Source organism: Gopherus flavomarginatus, chromosome 2 (genome assembly GCF_025201925.1).
Source record: "Gopherus flavomarginatus isolate rGopFla2 chromosome 2, rGopFla2.mat.asm, whole genome shotgun sequence".
In the NCBI taxonomy this organism is placed as follows: Eukaryota; Metazoa; Chordata; order Testudines; family Testudinidae; genus Gopherus; species Gopherus flavomarginatus.
In genome coordinates, this window is record NC_066618.1 from 68908084 (window position 1) to 68930997 (window position 22914).

Sequence of the window (22914 nt, forward strand, 5' to 3'; positions counted from 1 at the left end):
AAAAAAACTGATAGGCTTTGCAGTCAGCTAACTTTGGCTTTGTTGGGAGAAATGAGTTCCTGGGACATGGGCCACACAGTGAAAGTGCTCTGTCTCCATCCCTTAATGGTTTAAATCTTGAAGCTTTAGATAATAGCAGCAGCAACAATAATCAATCACCTCTGCTAATTTCAACTCTAGGGAAGGGACATGAGGAAAGAGGCAATCTCCAAGATAGCCAGGATTTATACTAAATGACGTAGAGCAGTAGAGATCAAATTAGCACCTTGAATTAGACTTGTAAACACTCTGGGATCCAGTACAGATGGAGCACTGCTGTAATATGCTCCATGTGAAAACCACCGCTAAACAAGTTGGAAGCCACTTTCTGCTTATGTTAATAGAAGTTTCATGTCACAGTAAACTAATCTGGAGGTGACAAAATTAGGAAGGGGTCAGTGCCCAAAGGAAAAGTCCCAACCTTCTTTAATAATGAACATGAATAAAAACAATATTGGATACTACTGCTCTCTGAAAGCCCAAAGTAGATAGTATCTAGTGGGCCCCAAGACTAAACTTGTTAACAAAAGGTAAATGCCCCCTCAGCTGAGAAGGTAGATATCTACCTACTGTATCTTCCTGGTATTTGCCCCAGACAAGCAGCATAATCTCCCATATTGTAAGGACTCAGTTTCAGCAGCTAGCCCTTATCTGAACAATTTTACCACAGCAGCATCATGTACCCACTGAAAGGAAGATGGATAGTACAGGACCCCGGTGTTTCTCATATGAGAAAGTCCTGAGGCAGAATTACCCAAAACTAAGACGTGGACCCTCTCAGAGAAAGAAAGAATGGAGCAACTTGCATTGTTCCATCCATACCTGTTAGGGTGCAGTGGTGGAAGTATAAGATACTTCAGGTCATTTTTGAATACAATCCAAGTTGTTGGTATTGATTGAGAAATAAATCTTAGAAAGTTTAGGTCCTACCTACCTTATATACCATCTCTTTTTCTAACCCATCACAATGGTTGATAGCAACTTTTCAGAATTTTGCATAAAATTTTTATAGTTACGATGTAATCTGAAGGGTATATTTCACAGATCTTAAGTCATGGCTGGGAAATATAAATGCTAAAAATAAGAATAACTTACTGGGTGAGGAATGTGAAATCAAAGATACAATGAGAAGAAAGAAATCTAAAAAAATACATAACATATAAAGGGTAAGCTAAATAAGCTATCTTCCCCCTGAATAAGTGATAACTAGGTAACTTCTATATTTGCTCAGGATAATTGAAACAAAGAACAATGTGAAAAAAATGATAGATCTTATATTACATCTGATCCCATTACATACTTTTGTGCTCAACCTGTTTTAACTATATTAGTGAACACTGTGGGCCAGCAGATGATGTAGCAATAGGTTCACAAATACCATCAATGTACGCAGAAATAGATATACAGTACTTGGAACACATCACAGCATCATGCATGCAAATAATACCACAGTTTCAATCAAACCCACATAACGGAAAAGGTGAGTTGTAAAAGTGAAAGTATTTTTGCATGTTCTCACAGGACTAACCCCCAAAAATATAAATCACACAGGAAATGGAAAAGGGCAGCAAACTGTCCTTTTGGTAAATATCATGTCATCGGACTGATCGCAAAGAAAGGATTACAGTTTACAGAAAAGATTAAAATAAATCAATACTTATAAATGACCCTGGCATACTACCCTGGCAGTAGAAAAACTATCTACAACAAGGAGCTCAGTGGACTGCACAACAACACTGTTCTACAGAGGAATTACTTAAATGAGATCAAGAGATTTGGCACAATTGAACACTTACTCTATACAAATGGATAATCAAATGACAACTAGAAAAAATTACATGGAATGCTATGAAAGCTAAAATATAGAAAGCACTAAACAGAAGAAATGATGAGCATAAATATATACCTATATTTTTCAGACATAAGTAACTATAGGCCTATTAGTTTGACATCTGTAGTATGCAAGGTCTTGGAAAAAATTTGGAAGGAGAAAGTAGTTAAGGACATTGAGGTCAGTGGTAATTGGGACAAAATACAACATGGTTTTACAAAAGGTAGGTTGTGCCAAACCAACCTGATCTCTTTCTTTGAGAAGGCAACAGATTTTTTAGACAAAGGAAACGCAGTGGATCTAATTTACCTTGATTTCAGTAAGGCATTTGATACGGCTCCACATGGGGAGTTATTAGTTAAATTGGAAAAGATGGGGATCAATATGAAAATTGAAAGATGTATAAGGAACTGGTTAAAGGGGAGACTACAATGGGTCATACTGAAAGGTGAACTGTAAGGCTGGAAGGAGGTTACTAGTGCAGTTCCTCAGGAATCAGTTTTGGGACTAATCTTATTTAATCTTCTTATTACTAACCTTGGCACAAAAAGTGGGAATGTGCTAATAAAGTCTGTGGATGACACAAAGCTGGGATGTATTGCTAAAACAGAGAAGGACCAGGATATCATACATGAAGATCTGGATGACCTTGTAAACTGGAGTAATAGTAAAAGGATGAAATTTAATAGTGAAAAGTGCAAGGTCATGCATTTAGAGATTAACAACAAGAATTTTAGTTATAAATTGGGGACACATCAGTTGGAAGTGACAGAGGAGGAGAAGGACCTCGGAGTGTTGGTTGATCACAGGATGACTATGAGCTGCCAATGTGATATGGCTGTTAAAAAAACTAATTCGGTTTTAGGATGCATTAGGCAAGGTATTTCCAGCAGACATAAGGCGGTGTTAGTACCATTATACAAGGCACTGGTGAGACCTCATCTGAAATACTGTGTGCATTTCTGGTCTCCCATGTTTAAAAAGGATGAATTCAAACTGGAACAGGTACAGAGAAGGGCTACTAGGATGATCCGAGGAATGGAAAACCTGTCTTATGAAAGGAGACATAAAGAGCTTGGCTTGTTTAGCCTAACCAAAAGAAGGTGTGTGTGTGTGTGGGGGGGAATATGATTGCTCTTTATAAATATATTAGAGGGATAAATATTAGGGAGGGAGAGGAATTATTTATGCTTAGTACCAATGTGGACACAAGAACAAATGGATAAAAACTGGACACCAGGAAGTTTAGACTTGAAATTAGACCAAGGTTTCTAACCATTAGAGGAGTGAAGTTCTGGAATAGCCTTCCAAGGGGAGTAGCGGGGGCAAAAGACATATCTGGTTCTAAGACTAAGCTTGATAAGTTTATGGAGGCGGTGGTATGATGGGATAACCTAATTTTGGCAATTGATCTTTGATTATCAGCAGGTAAGTATGCCCAGTGGTCTATGATGGGATGTTAGATGGGGTGGGATCTGAGTTACTACAGAGAATTCTTTCCTGGGTGCTGGCTGGTGAGTCTTGCCCACATGCTCAGGGTTTAACTGATCGCCATATTTGGGGTCGGGAAGGAATTTTCCTCCAGGGCAGATTGGCAGAGGCCCTGGAGGTTTTTCACCTTTCTCTGCAGCATGGGGCATGGGTCACTTGCAGGAGGATTCTCTGCAGCTTGAGGTCTTCAAACCACAATTTGAGGACTTCAATAACTCAGACATAGGTTAGGAGTTTGTTACAGGAGTGGATGGGTGAGATTCTCTGGCCTGCATTGTGCAGGAGGTCAGACTAGATGATCATAATGGTCCCTTCTGACCTTAGAGTCTATGATTGCTCAAATGGACACTAGACTATGAAAAAAGAACTTGCACATAAATTTGAGAAAACCTAAGGAAAATAATCACTATTGAACTTTGTGTCTACTTCATTTCTGTGGACACTACTGTGATATCGACAATTATTGGGAAGATCAAGAACTACATATCAAGAATCAGAAAGGAGGGGTGTCAGGGTCTCTTTCCCACTTTGAACTTTAGTGTTCAGAAAGTGGGGACCTGCATGAACCTTCTAAGCTTAATTCCTAGCTTAGATTTTATCACGCTGCCACCAACCCAAAATATAGTGTTTGGGTACACTCCCTGTCCCCCAAAACCTTCCCTGGGGGACGCAAGACCCAAACCCCTTGGGTCTTAAAACAAAGGGAAATAAACCATTCCCCTCTCCTTTCTTCCTCCCAGATTTTCCCCTCCCTGGGTTACACTGGGAGATCACTGTGATTCAAACTCCTTGAATTTTAAAACAGAGAGGAAATTCACCTCCCCCCCTCCCCGACTCTCCCTGAGAGAGAGACACTGATCCCAACTCCTTGGATCCTAACACAGAGAGAAATTAACCTTTCCCTCCCCCTTCTCTCCTTTCCCCCCATCAATCCCTGGTGAGTTCAGACCCAGTTCCCTTGGAATAAAAAAATCAATCAGGTTCTTAAAAGAAAAGCTTTTAATTAAAGAAAGAAAAAGTAAAAATTATCTCTGTAAAATCAAGATGGAAAAATGTTTACAGGGTCTCAGCTTCACCAAGACCAGAGGGACTCCCCCTCCCAGCCTAAGTATAAGTTACAGCAAACAGAAGTGAAATATCCTTCCAGCAAAATACACATTTGCAAATAAAGAAAACAAACATAAATCTAATCCACTTTCTATCTATTACTTACTATCTGGAACCTGAGAGACTGTTCAGTAAGATTGGAGAAATCTGGTTACATGTCTGGCTTCTCTTAATCCCATGAGAGAACAAAGAACAGGACAAAAAGCACAAAAAAAAAAGACTTCCCTCCACCAAGATTTGAAAGTATCTTGTCTCCCAATTGGTCCTTTGGTCAGGTATCAGCCAGGTTCACTGAGCTTGTTAACCCTTTACAGGTAAAAGAGACATTAACCCTTAACTATCTATTTATGACAAGGGGCGAATCATAATTAATTAAAACAGGCTATCATCAATGACCAGAAAGGCTGCCAAATCTAAAATTGGAGAAAACAAATCAAAGACAAGTCAAACCAGCCCTATATGCTTTGATTAACAAAACAGGACCCATTTAAATAGCAAACTCCACCGCTGTCAGTCTAAAATTTGGCAGAGTTGCAGCTCCCTTGAGACTTGCATTGTAGAAATCACAAAGTCTTACCATAATGCTTGTGTCAACTATTTCAGATTTATTCCACCTGTGTCCATTTTTGAAAACTTAAGAATCTTCACTCTATGTTGGAAGAACACATTTGAACATTGCCTGCATGGCACAGGTTTCAGGACCTCAGCAGAGTAAATAAAAAATAACATCTGGGACTTTGTGTCATGTCCCACTGATTCACCACACTTACCAAATAATGGCATAGTACACTCACCCTACAGAATGGCTAACCACAATGAGGACATCTAAGGAAGCATATAATTTGGGAAAATCAAGTAGAATCAAAATAAATAAATAAGGAACAGAACCCCTTCCTCAAATGTGCTGCCACAATGTGTAAGAAGGCGACAAACAGAACTATATAGAGTAACGAGACAATACCACTAGCTAAATACAGCCCACTCTTCTCTAGTACTTCAACTAGCAACCTTGGAACATCACTGAATCACAACAACCCTCTCCCCGCTGCTACTCAATCTAAGATCAATACACTCCATCCTCATTAAAAGGAGCTCAAAATAGCATACTAATAGTCCAACCTTCTAGAATGGAAACATGCATGGGGGGGCCCTTCAATCGAGGCACAACGGACTTCAGAAAGCTCAAGGTAAAAACATCACAGGAATGTAAAGAAGAAAATAAAAAACGATGCAGTACTAAATGTAAGACTAGTCTGAGCACACTACCACACAGTATGTTTACTATGTATATACATGTGCATGGATGCAGAAATGGTTGCCTATTTGCTCACAGAGATTGAGGATGCCAAGTCAAAATGCAGAGAGTACTCCAGCTAGCATACGTTCCCCACACCAGAAGAAGCAGTGCTCCCACAACACTGACTATTTGCCTGCTGCTAAAGGCAGCTGATGTTCTATCTGGTCCTGTGGTTACAAAGGCTCTGTTTCTGTACCCCTGGAAAAAGGTGCAGATGCTGGGTTAGGAGAAGAAACTGAACTGTATATCATGGTTGGCATTGTTGGCGAAAGGGCTGAGGTGGAGGCGTGCAGAGCCTTGAAGGCAAAAATGAGAGATTAAAATGAATGCAGAGTACAATGGGAAGCCAGGAGAAGGACTCAGAGAGGGGATGACAGACTGGTGTGCAGGGGAAAGAATATTAGTGACTGCATTTTGAAGGTATTGGAGATGATGACTCAGATATAAGTCAGGCTAAAGAGGAGGAGGTTGTGATAATCAAAATTGGATAAGAAAGGTTATGAACATTTTAGTTTCAGGACAGAGAGAGGAAGTTTCTGATTTTCTATACATTCTGGAGGAAGAAGTAGCAAGATTTAGATACTGCCTGGATATGAGGGAATAATAAGAGTAAGGGGCTAAAGTTACTTTCCAGGTTGTAAGCCTCAAGTATGGTGGCAGTAACTTCAGTGGAGGATGGGGAAAGTGGAGACGATTCAGGAAGAAAAAAAAAACAGTTTGGTTTTAGCTTTACTAAGGGGGAGTTGTAGATGAGGCATACAGAAACAAACACTGGAGAGCCATACTGAAATCAGGGACCGGTCAGGAGGAAAACAGATCAGCCGTAGAGAAGTTGATTTGTCATTAGTGAGCATAAAGATAATAGTTGAATCCATGTTGGCTGAGGAGGCTGTCCAGGGATAAAGAATGGAGCAAGATAAGGATTAAGGAGAGAGCCCTCTGAAGTCCCAGGAAAAGGGGAAGAGGATAAGAAAAGTGAGGACTATGCCATGAAAGCCAAGGTAGGACAGGATTTCAAGGAGAAGTGAAGAGTACTCAGATCTGCTAATCTATAATACGGCAGTTGCAGTAACTAGGCTGTAGTACTGAAATTTGAAAAAGAATGATTTCCACAGGTGTTGTTTCTTATTAACTTGACTTTGCTAATGATTTTCAAAGTTCAGGCAAACTACTGTACAATTCCCCTGTCTTTACCAAACTCTAAGTGGTATAAATTTTTTCAACTCAGTTTTTCAATTTATTTAAAACAATTTAACCTACAGATATCTATATCTAAATATTTCACATTCAGGCAGCTAAGCCTTCTCTTTAAGTAAACTATAAAAGTGCACCGCCTGCTAATTACAGCAAGCTTCCAGTCCAAAATGTCTCAGTTGAAGATGATCATTGTGAATATATGCACCAAAAAAGAGCACCTGAATATTAACAAAGTAACATGTGTAATTAACTCCAAAATACAAGATAAATCAGATTTTTAGCAAATACTGAAGCTGGCACATAGTGAATGTAAATCAGTATTACAGCCACACTCAGCATCATCATGTTAATGAATTGAAGGGAAACCTTTTTTCTTCTGAACAACAGTGCCACTCAGTGGATGGATGAGGACAGTGAGTTAATAAGCACTGGAAATGGAAACGTCACAGATGAAATCAGTTGGGGGGGTTCCTTGACAGACCAATGATAATGCTGCAGGCAAAGAGATACTATGAGTTGCCATAGCAACTGTACCTTGGAGGGCTGTTAGATTCTGAGCAGGAACAGACATCTGTGCTTCGCTGCCTGTAACTACATCTCCTAGTAAATAAATAAAAACATCTTAGGATTTTTACAAGAACAAATACAAATGATTGAAATAAAGGTCTTTTAACCTTTGGTTCATTGAACGATGGTGACACTAACTCCACACAAGAAACATGAACCAAGCAAAAACAGTAGCTGAAAAATGTGTAAAAGAGTTGGCAAAAATTAATGGGCTGTTTGGCAAAGAAAGGTGTGTTTTTTTAAAATAAAGCAGGTACGCTGGAAAAAAACCCCAATGCGTAAAAATGATTTTTTTATTTACATAAAGATGTGAACAAATTTGCACAGCTAAACATGATTTGCTTCTGGCTCTTCACAATGATAGTACAACTGATACTAATGCACAAAATAGTATCAGAGTGTTGTGCTATTATTGTGAAGTGCTAGAAGCAAAATATGTTTAGTTGTGGCAATTTGTTTTAGGGCGCTGCTAAACTCACACCTTTATGTTGCTGATTTTAATATGCGTTGTCTTAATCGCGTATGAAATTGTGTTATCGGTAATGCAGTACGAAAATCAACAAAAAAAGCAACAGATTTATTAGTCTGCAGTTTATTCTATTCATTACTATGTAGCTCTGCTTTGAGTAAGCACAGCTGCTCCCTTTTGCCCCAGAAACAACACACTTGTTTTCCAGACATAATCAGCAGGAAGTTAAAATATAGTGAATTCAAATACACTGTGTTGAGTGGCATGTCATAATGTTATATTGATTACAAAGATCTTGTGTTACTACAACTACTTCAGAAAGGTAAACATGCAAAATGAATAGCAGCCTGGACACTCCAATAGCTGAACATAATTTTGGTGGCATTTCATTTTCATATTGGTCATTTAATATGTGCTTGTGATAAAATGGCATTCAAATCAAAAGCCTTTTTCAGTCAAGGACCCTAAAGGAAAACTAAATCTTATAGCGTAGTTTAAATGATACAAAAATTAGGTACAGTCAATATCACAGAGATGAACTGAAGGAGAAACTCTTTTCTTCTATGAACACATCACCAGCTGGTAATTAAAAAGTAAGTGGCTTCTGAAAATACAAGAAATCCTGTGACACACAAAGGGAAACAACTTAGCCAGTTTTTTTTCCAGAGACATTTTCACCATCACATTTATTTTCCTTTTAGGATAACAAGCGCTATATACAGTACACTGAACTCAAACTTTAAATTTAACCTCAGTGACAATGAAGTCCTTCCTTCAGTACGAACAGGAAAATATTTTAATTCTTATGCTGTTAGCATGCTATCTTGCACAAGAAAGCAGTATTGATGCCCAATCTTTTCCTGTAATGTAGGGTAGGCTGAGTAAGGTTAATTTAATATTAGCAGAATTTGATTTTTCAATTAGGTGGCACCCTCAGTGCCTTGGTACTCAGTTCAACTATTATTTGTAACATTACAGACTAATCTGGAATTTGCAGATTTTTAATTGTATTCTTTTAGATCAGTCTACAGTTCCCCATTTACCTTACTGTTAGTGCATAGGCATTATCCTAACAAGAATTCAGCACGACAAAAACTTCAAAATGAAGAAAGAACACCAATTATTGATCTTTTAAAAATAAGCTTCTGATAAAAAATAAGTTCCCCTCATTATAAATGTACTGTGAGCAACTTTACAGGTGGAAGAAGTAGTTACTTACCACCTTGGGTAGTAACAATGGTTCTTTGAGTAGAGCCCCTATGAGTGGTCTGCTGTAGGTGTGTCTGCATCCCTATGCTGCTGATTGAAGAACTTCGGTAGCAGTGTCCATTAGGCCCAAACGTGTGCTGTCTCTCCTTGTGCTGCGCCACAAGGCTAACCAGCGCGCGCGGGGTAACCGTCCTCAGTTCCTTCTCTACCACAGAGTTCCTTCTCTACCACAGAGAACTCTGAAGCAGAGAGGAGGAAGGCGGGTTGTTAAACACCCATAGGAACACATATCTCGAAGCATCACCATTACTACATAAGGTAACCTTCTTCTTTGAGTAGTGTCCCTAAGGGTGCTCCACTGTAAGTGACTCCTGAGCAGTATCCTCTTGCAGGGCTGGGACTTTGGAGTAGAGTTAGTCAGATGACAGTACTGTGAAGCCAAAGATGGCATCAGAGGCAGAGTCCCCGGTGCTCACATACTGTTCTGCGAAGGTGTGGAATGACACGTTGCTACCCTGCAGATCTATGAAATGGGAACATCCTTGAGGAAGGTAACAAATGAGGAGATAGATCTCATGAAATGTGTATGGATCGAATCTGGAGGGCCCATGTTATGAATTTGGCAGCACTGCTTGATGCAATTCGAGACCCACTTGTAGAGTCTTTGGGCTGATATTGCTGAGGCCTTAGATCTTTCCGCCATAGAGAGAAATAGTCAAAGGGACATCCTGAAGGCCTTTGTCCTGTTGCGGTAGAATGCAAGGGCTCTCCTAAAGTCCAGGGTATGCAATATGGCCTCCCTATTGTCTCAGTGAGGCTTGGGGTAAAAGGCGGGAAGGTGAATAGACTGACTCACGTGAAACGAGGTGGTCACCTCAGGGATGAACCTCAGATGCAGCCTGAATTTAACCTTGTCAGAGAAGAATATTGTGTACGTGCGATGTGCCATCAGAGCTGCTATTTCTCCTTGCTGAGAAAATTGCAACCAGAAAGACTGTTTTCATCAATGGGTATGCTAGTGAAAGACAGGGCCCAGACAGCCCTTTCAGCTCTAGGTTTAGGTACCACGAGGGGTGGGAAGTTGAGGTTGAGGGAAGAGACTTGTTATTCTCTTAAGCAACCTTTTAGTGGTTGGGTGCAAAAGTACAGAGTACCCTCTATGGCCTGGTGAAATGCTGTAAAAGCAGCGAGGTGAACCCTGAGAGCACTCAGGGATAACCCTGATTTTTTAAGTGTCAGAGCATATTCCAGAATGTGAAAGAGCTGCTGACACTGGAGAGATTTATTGGGATGTGCACAAAATCTGGAACCTGGACCATTTCTGAAGGTAAGTGTGTTGTGTGGAGGACTTTCTACTGGGTAGTAGAACCTCTTGCACATCCTTTGAGCATGAGATCTATAGGTGCTGGAGCCACATAAGAGCCATGCTTTAAGGTGGAGGATCCTCAAGTTGGGATGTATGGTATTTGTGTTGCGCTGTGAGACAGTTTAAATACATGCCCTAGCCTATGATGTGTCTGTGGTAAGGAGTGATGAAGGTAGCACTGAAAGAAAGGGATCCCTTTGCATGCACTGGCTGGGTTCTTCCACCAGTCCAGGGAGTTCTTGATCATGGAGGACAGTGACAGGTTTATCCAATCTGTCCCTATTCGGCCTGTAAATAAAGCTGAATCACAGCTGTAGGCAAGACATGTGAAGTCTGGCATGTGGAATCACCACCATGCCAGCTGCCATATGCCCCAGGAGCTGGAGGCAGATTGTGGCTGGCACTTGAGGGCTGCATTGAGTCATGTCTGTAAGTGATATCAGGGACAGAAATCTGTCCTGAGGTAGGAAGGCTTTGTCCTGTAGTCCATCTAGGTCGGCCCCTATGAATTCTAGGCGTTGCACTGGTGTGAGGGGTGAATTTTGGGCATTCATCTGAAGGTCCAGTTTCATGAACGAGTGCATCATGCCCTCACTGTCTTGATGAGCCTCCTGAAGCGACTGGGCACCGAAGAGAGTAATCTAGGTAAGGACAGATCATTATCCCTTGAGATTTTAAATATGTGGGCATCACTGAGGGAACTTCGAAAAATATTCTCTGGGCTGATAAAAGTCTGAAGGGAAGGATCCTGTATTGGTAATGGTTGTTTTCCAGAGTAAAACCAGCCCTTGCAGGTTGAGAGCTGAAAACCAGTCTCCCTGTTCTGGTGACAGAATGATCATTGATAGTGTGACCATCTGGAACTTCTGAGTTCTGACAAACTTGTTGAGAACTCTGAGGTCCAGGATGATACTCGGTGCCCATGAGGCAGGCTGTTGGTGCGCCACCCAGGGGGTCCCAGTCTGGCCACTAGGGTGGCTTAGGGCCTGGTGGACATGCCCATGGGTGACAATACCAAGATGGTGATGGTGCTGTCTGGTGACACATTCTCAGACCCTGTTAATATTGGGCCCTATATGGAGCTTGAGAGGAGTACAGAGAAACCCTCTCTGACTTACTGACCGATCCCTAACTCGATATCGAAGGGGCATGACATGACTATGGGAGAATAGCCCGGGTCGGCCATGGCTCGGTACCAAGGGGTGAAGAGCCAGGAGCTTCCAACATAGGCAGGTCAGTAGCCTGATGGAATTCTGCCTTTACCGAGTATCTGAGTGATGGTGGTAGTGCCAGGGGAGATAGGGACCTCACACATACTGATCTCTCTGGTGCTGAACGGGCCAATGCCACCACTGGTACAGACGACAGCTCGTGTACTAGGAGCTTCTTAGGGGATTTGCCATTGTGTCTCTGTACCGAAGATTCAGTACCCATGTTCAAAGAGGCACTGGACACTGACGGTTCCCGTGAGGCGTGGGCGCTGGATGATCCTTGTGCCAGCAGTGCCAAGGATACTGAGAGGGTGATTGCTTTTGGCTATTCCTGAGCTTGCTGAGGGGACTTCCTGCTTTCTTTTTTTGACCTGGGAGAGTAGTCTCCGAACTGTTTCTTTGGCCCACTATCCTTTGAAGTCGAAGGCTGAGGGGAAGACTCATGCCTTCTGGAGGGCTGGGCTCAGAGAGCCATCTCCATAAAGATGATTTTCTGGTGGAGCTCTCTGTCCTTGTAAAATCTCAGTCAGAGCTGCTGGCAGAGGGAACTCTTTTGCTGGATGTGGCCCTTGCTGAGGCAGTGAATGCGCTGAGAGTGCTGGCCCATGACCAGGATTGCAAGTGCGACACTTCTTGAAGTCTGAAGAGCTGGGCATACCCTTGTTCAGGGATGCCCCCAACACCAGGGGTCTTTTCTTTTTTTCTTGTTGTTGTTATTATTGGGTTGGTTTTTCTTTAGGGCATGGACAAATAAAAATCAAAGGCTAAAGGGTTTCTAAAAGTTAAAGATTAACAACCGAAAAGGAGAGTTATCTATTCGCTAATGGACAGCTAAAGGCTCTGTCTCTAGCCAGGGGCAGTTGAGAAGGAACCGAGGATGGTTAGCCCATGTGCGCTGCCTAGCCTCAAGGTGCAGCACGAGGAGAGACAGCGCATGTGTGGGCCCAACAGATACTGCTGCTGAAGTTCTCCGATCAGCAGTGCAGGGACACAGCCACACCTACAGTGAAGCCTCACAGGCACACTGCTTGAAGAAGCAGCAACAGGCACAACACCACTATTGTAACTGTTGCCACAGCTAGTTGGTGACTGTTCAGCAGGGTGTGTTAATCTGGAAGAGCTATGCCATCCAGGACAGATGCTGGCTTTATTCTGTTTGTATTCTGCAACCGACTACTCCCATACCCCTAGCCTAAGAAAACAGTAAGCAATCTCTCTTGTCCACCATGGTTACAACCCGACATATATTAATGTAAATGAACGCCATAACTTCAGCTTTTCAAAACAACTAGGATAATCATGATCTCGAAAAACCAGGAATGCCTCTTTTACAGGGTCTGCACTGATCATATTTACAGAATACAGTGCTTTGTTTTTGTAAAGAACAGCATACTGTCACCTCAAGGAGCTGTCAGCCAGCTGAGCTGGTGAAACTGCCAGCAGAATAGGTGAGCGCATATGTACCTGAGGGACCATTCCTGGATCTGTTATTATGGTCTAGCTAAAGCCTCCCCCTTAGCAGGCATCTATAGCCAGTTCTCCCCACATGTCAGAACCATGTACAGCATAAGACTGTAGGCACTACTTGAAGTGCTGGTATCTGTTGGACTTTGGGCTGGTATCCATGTTTCTAGTCATCTCAATTGGATCACGAGAGAGCACCAGATAGTGGAAGTGTATTGAGAGCATTAGGGAATAAAAAGAAGAAAGGTGTGGGTGAGGGTGAAAACGAAGACAATCTCCAATCCTGCAAATGCTTATACATGGCTTAACTTTATGCACTTGAATAGTCCCCCTGACTTCAGGGGGCCCATTCATGTACTTAAACATGTGCATAAGTGTTCTTTGAATGAGAGCCTAAGAGCAAATGCAACAGAGAGAAAGAATGTGTGTGGCAGAAGGAAACTGAGGAGAGATACAGTGGTGAGAACTGAGGAGGAAAAAAGCAGATGGTTGAAGCAAGGGGAAGAAGGCACATCCACACCTTAGCTACCAGACCCATCTATGCACACATCCCCGATCTCCAATAATCCCCTATAAAATCCTCATGGTATCCTGAGTTTATACCATGATAATAAAAATAGCTTACTTACAGTTTTTAAAAAATAAGTATGGTCTCAAACTATTACATTTTTGTACATATTAGCAACATCTCAAAGTCTTTGCTTTGTTTACATGAGAAGAGAAAGATTTAAGGTGGAAGGTACCCAAGGCACCCCTTTCTTTCACGATGCTAATATCTGCAAAATAATCATTACAAAAAGACAGTGAAGTGTCTGGCTACAGCAATGTCTCTAGGCAGATAAGGAATCTGTGTTCATCAGCTGCTCTATATATATATATTAATTTACTTTCTCTTTGACCATGGTTGTAACATCTGATAATCCTTTAGAGACATGAGTTAACATTTCTATAGCCATTTGGGCTTGGTTTCTCAAAAAACTAAATCACAGCACTTTTAGACTCATTTGTTTGCCACAATTTAGAATTACTGATCAACTGTATCTTATAAAAGGAAAACTGAAATATCTATTTAGAAAAACAAACAGTACAGTCAACTAATATAGAAAACAGCAATCGTTACCATTCTCACTACATACACAAAAAATTTAGATAGTTAATGGTTTGAAGTCTTTTTGGTCTTTAAATCACATCTAATGGTGCTATGTTAAACAATAAGGAGAAATCTCAAATCAGTGTAAACCAGTGACAGAATACTGGACTAAAGAAAAATACCAATTACAAATACACAAAGATGCTTATTACCCTTCATTATACTGAAAAGGATTAGTCTAACATAATGCATGGATGCTGTACATTACTGAAGCATAACTGTAGGATTTTTCCAACTATGAAGTTCCCTGTACTCAGACTGGTTCTCGATCTCTAACTTGCATCCCTACTATTATTTGTCAATAACAGTACAGCATGTAAATCCCTGTACTGCTACTTGTGCAGGAAGTTGTAAGTAAACATTATATGGTAACTTTTGTAACAACTGTAGCAGGATTACAAATCTCTCTGCTCTGACTGACCCCCACAAATCTCTGTTCTCACTGGTTACTGTATTTAGAGGGTGTTTTTACAACATGATGGCTAACATGTGACAGGTAGCATGTTGTAAAATCCTAGTAGACAGGGAAACCTTTGGGTTCACCTAAATCTAGATAGAACTACAACTTGCTGTCAGTTGTCATGATGTAAAAACTCACCTTTTTCCTAGTGTAGACATACCTAGTGTTCTCAGCTCGTTCACTCCTTTTATCTGAAGCAGACAACCTCCAAAATTTACAAGGACCTCACTTTATTACCACCCTGCCCCACAAAAAATAGAGACAAAGAAAACGGGGCTGTGAAATTGCTGAAGAGGAATATTATTTTTAAAAAGATCAAAAATCATTGGAATTGTTTCTCTTCAGTCCCCAATCTGCTTACACTGAAGTGACTAGGAGTTTTATCAAAGATTCAATAGAAGCACGATTGGGTTGTCTGACATTTCTACCTGTGAGTCAGGTGGGGCCCTGCTTCGACTGAGAGACATTAAGGAACTAATTGGTTTCCAGTTTCTCCTTCAGCCCACTTACAACTACCACTATGCAAGGAACGTCACTTTTACAGATTGTAGAGCCTTGCTGGGGCAGTTTCTGCAGTGCCCCAAGTCTGAGTTGGGGTTGCTAAGGAACTACTTAGCTGGACTTCAGCCAGGCACCTAGAAAAGTGTTTCAAATTACTCTATACATGTGTAGGAAAAGGAGGGCTACTGTGACTGTCCTTTTGGGTTCTGCTCAACCAATAGCCACTGGTCACATGATGCCTGATAAGAAGCTAGAGTTGGCCCATCAGGACCCTTGATATGGCAGGTAAGAAGGAGGAGGAAATTTGGGTCCTAGATGTGCAAAGTATTATTTTTGTATTATTATTTTCCTCCCCATATATTTTCAGCTCTGACCAAAAAGTAACTTCCTACTGTGTGCTTACTGTGGGGCTCAGGAGAACCGTCAGCCTTCAAGCTCATAATCCACTAGAAGATGCTTGGCGGTAGACAGAAATGAATACACAGAGTCTACATACTCCTTCCTTATAAAGAATAATGTTCTCTCTTTGGTGGTCATTAGCCCAAGAAGCATAAGTCTGTTGCCTGTACAGTTCACTGTACTGTGGTTGAGGTTTAGATCACCCACTATTTATTTTACTGACTGTAAAAAAAAAATGAATTGAGAAATGTAAGGAAATAGAATCATTTTAAGCCTCAAGAAAAATGTCAGTATTTCTTAAAAGGAGTAGTGGCTCCCTCCAGGTGTAATGCCAATTGTCAAAAGCAAATATGTTTTATGCTATTAACTGTAATCAAAATCAGACACCAGCATTCTGAATGGAATAAGATATGGATCAATCACAGAACATTTTACAGTGACATTATGTTCCTTCATTAGTACTCAGCTAGTACTGTTACGTAACAGCTTTATGCCTGATAGCCATTTCCTCAACTATGAGGAGTTATACAGCCCAAAATGTAACATTACCCATTTAAGAGGGAAGAAAATAACATCTAAAGGGGCAGCTAAGATTTTGTGTTAGGTTGTTTTATCCACTATTTCTTCCCTGAACATTTTTTGTTCATTTTAAAAGATAGAAAAATCCTATTTGTATGTTCTCTACAGCCACAATTTCTGAACTGAATCACATTAAGGTGCAAACATACCACAGTACATAGAAAATATGTCTAAGTTTAGCAGCAAGTTGACTATTCAGTTACAGCAATGTTAATCTATAGAAATACCAGATAAAATCAATATAAAAAATTTCTCCCTCTTGGGTTAATTTTTGACCACAAGATTCCTTTTGAGATTTGTGGAATTCCATGCCACACCTAGAGTCTTTTCTTATGTCTCATTTTTACCTTTGCTCAGCTGAACTGGCATGCTTTCCGATTTCATCATTCTCTGCTGTTGCTGCTGCGCCTGCAGGTGTTGGTGCTGGAGGGGCTCCACAGTGGTCCTGATGGGCATTACAGCAGAAGGAAAGTTGCTGCTGCTAGCACTAATAGCTGGGCCTGCAGGACTACCTGAAGCCATAGCTGGGGCAATCAGCTTTCGACCAAAATTAAGCAAGCTATTGGAGACTTTATTAATGTTCAGTGGAGCAACCTTTGCACTGGCACTGAAAAATAAAATGGAAATGAAAATATCACGATCATTAGTAATTTATAGAGCATTACAAAGAGTTTTTCAAAGAGTGGAAAAAATCTTCTAAGGCACAAGGACATTACACATATAGAATTTCATATGCACACATGAATTTGTGCATAAATCCAAATACAGTGTCAACAGGGGGCAAATGCTGAGAATGTTGCAAAGAGGGTGATCATGATGGAGTTTAATATAACTGAAAGCTTTATACTGAAAAGAGTATTTATACTCTGTTGTATTCCCATCCATATTGAATGCTGTAATATGTTGACAAAAGCACTACTGCTACATTATGGAGCAAGGATAGTTTGTGCATTTTTATGGCATCCACTGACTCTTAGTAAAACCAGGCCACATATAAACTGTGGTACAAACAATGTTTTTTTTGGAATGGCACTTCGAAAAAGTTAGACTACCGTATGGCATGTGCATTCTATTCTGATTATTCTGTGTTGTTCTTTTGCTCCTCCATTTGCGTTATGCAGTGTGCTCTCATTCTGGCTAATCCAGCTAAGCGTTACTTCAGTTAAAGAATATGGTTATCAACAGCTTTGGGCTTGATCATTCCACCTCATGAGCTGCCCAGAAAAGAATATTGTAATAATGAAGTGGCGAGCTCTGTATCCCTTCTTTCTGTGAGTGAAGGAATGTTATTCCGCGGTCCTTGTAAATGCAAACAAAGAAAGCTACCATATTGCCAGCCAATTTTTCACACAGTTTGAGAATTGCTGTTTTACCTATTTGAGGAAAACTTCACTCCAAGTATGAATGGGAAACTGAAATGCTCCATTCAATGAAAACATTAGATTTTGGCAAATGCTGTGCAATTTGAACTCATTCTAAGAAGCTACAATTCATGGAAATTAAGGTATAGCATAGGAGTATTTGTGGCACCTTAGAGACTAACAAATTTATTTGAGTATAAGCTTTCGTGGAATACAGCCCACTTCATGAGATGCATGCAGTGGAAAATATAGTTGGAAGAGATATTATATATATATATATATATACACACACACACACACACAGAGAACATGAAACAATGGGTGTTACCATACACACAATAATGAGAGTGATAAGTTAAGGTGAGCTATTACCAGCGGGAGAGAAAAAAATGTTTTGTAGTGGTAATCAAAATGGCCCATTTGCAGCAGTTGACAAGAAGGTGTGAGGAACAGTGTGTGTGAGGGGGAAATAAACATGGGTACTTTGTAACTCTACAATTTAAGTGCATTATGCCATTGTGGATACTCTTTTCCCTCTGTTTCCCAGGAATTCTCTCTCTTTTTCATGGATAGAAATTGTTTACTTTTTTTCTTTGAAAGAATAAAGACCAAGAACATGACCCTGATCAGGCATGAGGTGAATAGTTGTATGGCACTTTGATTAATTTTAAATGCACGGAACAACTTTTTTAAATGAAGTGTACGATATTACTAGTCATTTTAAAGGTAATTAGGCTGGCTGCCAACAGAACTAAAAAAATTATTATAGTGCACTGGGAAAATGAGATGACCAACCAAAGTACCAAGCAGCAAAGAATCCTGTAGCACCTTATAGACTAACAGACGTTTTGGAGCATGAGCTTTCGTGGGTGAATACCCACTTCCTCAGATGCACCAGTATTCACCCACGAAAGCTCATGCTCCAAAACATCTGTTAGTCTATAAGGTGCCACAGGATTCTTTGCTGCTTTTACAGATCCAGACTAACACGGCTACCCCTCTGATACAAAGTACCAAGGGAAGTCTATGAAGTCACAGAGCATATACTTATCTGGTGAACAGTCTAGGCAATACACAAACAACCTCTGTTTAAGCCTTAGGCTGGGAAGTCTGTCTATATTATAATGTGTAATGACCCATCCACTTTCAGTCTTTATTCAAGCCTAATTTAATGGTGTCCATTTTGCAAATTAATTCCAGTTCAGCAATCTCTCATTGGAGTCTGTTTTTGCTCCTGTTCTTATTGCGCATACAGACTAACACGGCTACTACGCTGAAGGTATAGTATGTTATCCTTCGGAATCATATTGACAATTGACATTCGTTTTCTTTTGCTCCTACCCCATATTAAACTCAACTTGGTTATTTGAGGTGTATACAAGGCTAAGTACACCTGTACCCCAATATAACATGACCTGATTGAACGCAGGTTCACATACAACACGGTAAAGCTCTGACACGCTGCTCAGAGCAGCGTGTTAAGGGTGCTGGACCAGGCTGGGGCCGAGGGGTTCGATAAGGGGCACAAGGTCTCGGGGGTGGTCAGGGGCTCCCCCCCTCAGGGTCCGGTGGGAGGGCACTTTTGAGGGCCCCGCAGTCCCAGAGTGGCATGGGGGATTAGCGGGGGGCTGGGAGCAGCCTGCTCTGCTTCCCTTGCCCCGTCCCCGGCCGTGTTGCTCGGGGGGAGGGGGCTTGGGGGAAGGGATCTCCCCACATTCACCAGCAGTGGTGGAAGTGGCGAAGCCCAGCCCCAGCCCACTCCGCCAGCTCCGAGCCCCAGCACTCCGCTTCCCGCCACAGGTGAGTACAGGTGGCATCCTTTCCCCAACCTCCCTGCACTCACCTGAGGCAGGAAGCGGAGTGACGTGGCCCCAGCCCGCTCCGCTTTCCTTGCCCCGGCCCCAGCTGTGGCGCTGGGGGGCGGCTGGGGAAAGGTCCTGCACTCACCTGCCTGGCGGGAAGTGGAGCGCCATGGCTGGGAGCTGGTGGAGTGGAGCTGGCTGAGGGGGCTTGGCTGGGCTGTTCCGCTTCCCACTGCCGGTGAGTGCAGAGGGGGAGAGGAGGGGGACGTGAGCTGGTTTTCCCCAACCTTCCCGCACTCACCGGCAGTGGGAAGCGCAGCGCCGCGGCTGGAAGGTGGTGGAGTGGAGTGGGCTGGGCTGGGGCTGGGCTGCTCTGCTTCCTGCTGCTGCCGGTGAGTGCCTGTTAGGGGGTGGGGGGTGGGGTGGATAGGGGTCGGAGCAGTCAGGGGACAGGGGGTCCTGGGGGTGATTAGGGATGGGGGTCTCTGGAAGGGGCGGTCAGGGTACAAGGAACGGAGGGGGGGGCAAAGCAAGTTCGATATAGCACGGTCTCACCTATAAAGCGGTGAGTTTTTTTGTCTCCCGAGGACAGTGTTATATCGGGGTAGAGGTGTATTTGCCACAGAGGATCCGGACTGAATAATGATTTCAGGATTGGATCTATATATCATAATGTAATCCTTATTATTGTTCTCTTTTGTTTTTAACTATAGTGGCTATTTTTAACGCACTTAAGTTATTTGCCTCATTAATAATAAGGAAATTTGTTCAGGGCACACACTGGTGGCTAAGTGCATTGAGAATATTAAGGCTCAGAGCATAAGTCTTGACTCTGATATATTTGGTACACTTTCTGACTTCAGTGCTCTGAATGCATTTAGTACTGAGACCAGGCTTTAGACTATACATCCTCATCAACTTGAAGCAATTATTTGTATTATCATCGTACCTAGGAGCCCTAGTCATGAACCAGGACCCCACAGTTCTACTGGCTATACAGTGTCTTGGAAGGAGAATGATAGGTTATAGTACGTGCTGGAATCATGGATATGACTTATCTATGTTGACTACCAGGCCTGGAATTTCTGGAGATCTTGACTGATCACGTACAGTAACTGAATTGGCAGAGACCATAAGTGCTAGTAGGGAAATGAAGCCTTGCTCTCTGGTAGGCTGTGAAAGCAACAAAGGCACTGATGCTCTGACATAATCCAGTCAACACCAGAACATGAAAATTAGATGGTGACGCAGGAAAAATATTTATTTAGAATTTTTGGGGAGGAGTAGGAGAGGGACAGGTTGAATGTGCCTTTAGCTTACCAAAATAACAAAAAAAACCCAAAACACTCAACTCAGACCCAGAGGTCTGCAATGTTGTTGGAGAACTTTTTTTTTTTAAATCATAACTATAAAAGGCTGTTACATATCACCTGAGAATTAGATGAGAATTGGTTATTCAGCTTCAAACATTTGCCACGATTCAGGTCTCTTATGAACTGACCTTGCATTGGCAATGATCACCCCAGGACACGAACACAAGAAGCCAAACAATGATTTTGGTACTTTACTGGCTTGCCACGAAAAGCTGATGCTATTTTTTCCCTCAGATCCCTAAGTGGAGTTATGTGGTGTCTTCCTCAAGCAATAACAGGGCATTAGGTCTGCAGGATGAGATGCTTTGACAACAGATTGAAGTTCAGAAGAATAAGGGCAATATATCTATTTCCTACCACCTAAAGTCGTACATTAAGTTTGTATACTAGTGCAAAGAATGATTGAAGCCATTAAACATGGATCATTGTCTGCACTTGAGCCATCAAAATGTATCAAACATGCACGACAATTACAAGAAAAATGAGGATTGATTATATTATAGAGTTATCAGCAGATGCATTTAAAAGTAAGACATCGGTTTAAAATCATGAATGCCAAGGAGACGTGAAACCAATCTATGAAGCAAACAATTTTGTTTCATCACAATAAGCATCATTGACCTTGACTATGAATGGTATATTTTTAAACAAGATGATTCAATCTCTTCAGTTTTCTGCTAAGATTAAAATGTTTTGTTTTAAGAAGAGAAAAATCTACATGAATATGACACATTTAAAAGTTTTAAAACAATAAATTAAGCAATATAGTGTAGACTTGTAAAGATATTATAAATGTATCAAAAATCTCAGAAATTAAAGATAAAAAGACCCATTTAATTATTGAATCCATTCGTCGCGCACTGCAGAGCCAATCCCTAATGATATATTTTCCAGTGCTTTGTTCAGTATATTTTTTAATGAGGCCACCACTTCTTTTGGGAGAGTATATCAAAGTACAATACTATTGAAATGATATAGCCTAAATATTTCTTTGTTAAAATCCATTCCTCCTATTTATTCCCTCTTTGACCTATGCTAAACAATTTCTCTACCACATTGGTATTTATCCTCTTCCTTTGCAATGAAGCTTTATTCCCACCAGCAGTTTAGTTGTCTTGATTAGTTGTTTTGAACTTACACCACGTGTCATTCTGGCAACTCCTTAATTGTTTTTGCTCTTATCAGTGAACTCTCTCCATTTTATTGACATCTTTGTGATATACTGAGGCACTAGGGTCTGATGCAGTATTCTAGGAGTATTTCACCATTACTATATGGTGGTAAGAAAGTACCTCATTGTATGAAATAAATTATAATATTTGCCATCAGCATAGTACCAGGAGAATCCTTTGATCACTTTGCCTACAGGCAAGAAAGGTAGGGAGGAATGGATGGACCCTTCATCTATTCCCGAAATAATTAAAAAGTATTTAAACTACGCAGCAGAAACTGAACCTAATTAAGAGCTGCACCCAGACCAGTTTCATATGCCATCTACCCACCTCAACAGGTGGAGGAACTTGACTGGGCCAGCAGCGAAGGGGGATAATCCCAGCGGCAAGGGAGGGAGACTCAGTAGGGAAACCAGGTAGCTTGTTCCCTGTCAGAGTCTCTGGAACCCACAAGGCCACATGTGGGACAGGGAGTGCTGCTCATTGGCAAGCATTCCCCAGGTGCCAGGATTTCACCTGGAGCATGGGCCATGCTCTTTTTAAGCTCTATTCCAGCAGTCCCACCCAATCGCATCTGAACATGAAATGGGAAAACAGTTTGGCAGATGCTGCAGGTCTAGCCCATTGCCTGCATAGGGGGTCAGGAAGGAATATTTTCTCCAATAGGGACAATTGGCAGAGGTCTGGGAGTTTTTCACAGCCCTTGCAGCACCTTCATGCCACAGCAGATTACAGAGGAATGTGCTTAGTATCCAACTCAGCTACCTGGTGGAGTTAACTTGTCGCAACTTGTGGCCAGTTTCCAGTGCAGTTAAAAGGATAAAAGACCTGGTATTCTGGTGATGGACTTTGGGGTCATGGGATAGGGT

The 22914-nt window shown here is 41.6% G+C and overlaps 1 protein-coding gene across 6 annotated transcripts in view; it reads right to left on the reverse strand.

Annotated features, from left to right (window-relative positions):
* TBC1D5 (TBC1 domain family member 5) overlaps window positions 1-22914 on the reverse strand; it is a 512051-nt gene that overhangs the window by 86051 nt on the left and 403086 nt on the right. For 5 of the 6 annotated variants that reach the window (XM_050938356.1, XM_050938354.1, XM_050938355.1 and 2 more), the window contains 2 exons: window positions 16685-16944; window positions 7497-7562 (listed from right to left, as the gene is read on the reverse strand). In XM_050938356.1, the coding sequence (XP_050794313.1) occupies window positions 7497-7562; window positions 16685-16944 (326 nt within the window). The remainder of the gene's footprint in view (window positions 1-7496; window positions 7563-16684; window positions 16945-22914) is intronic. The other variant, XM_050938358.1, reaches the window with a different exon arrangement.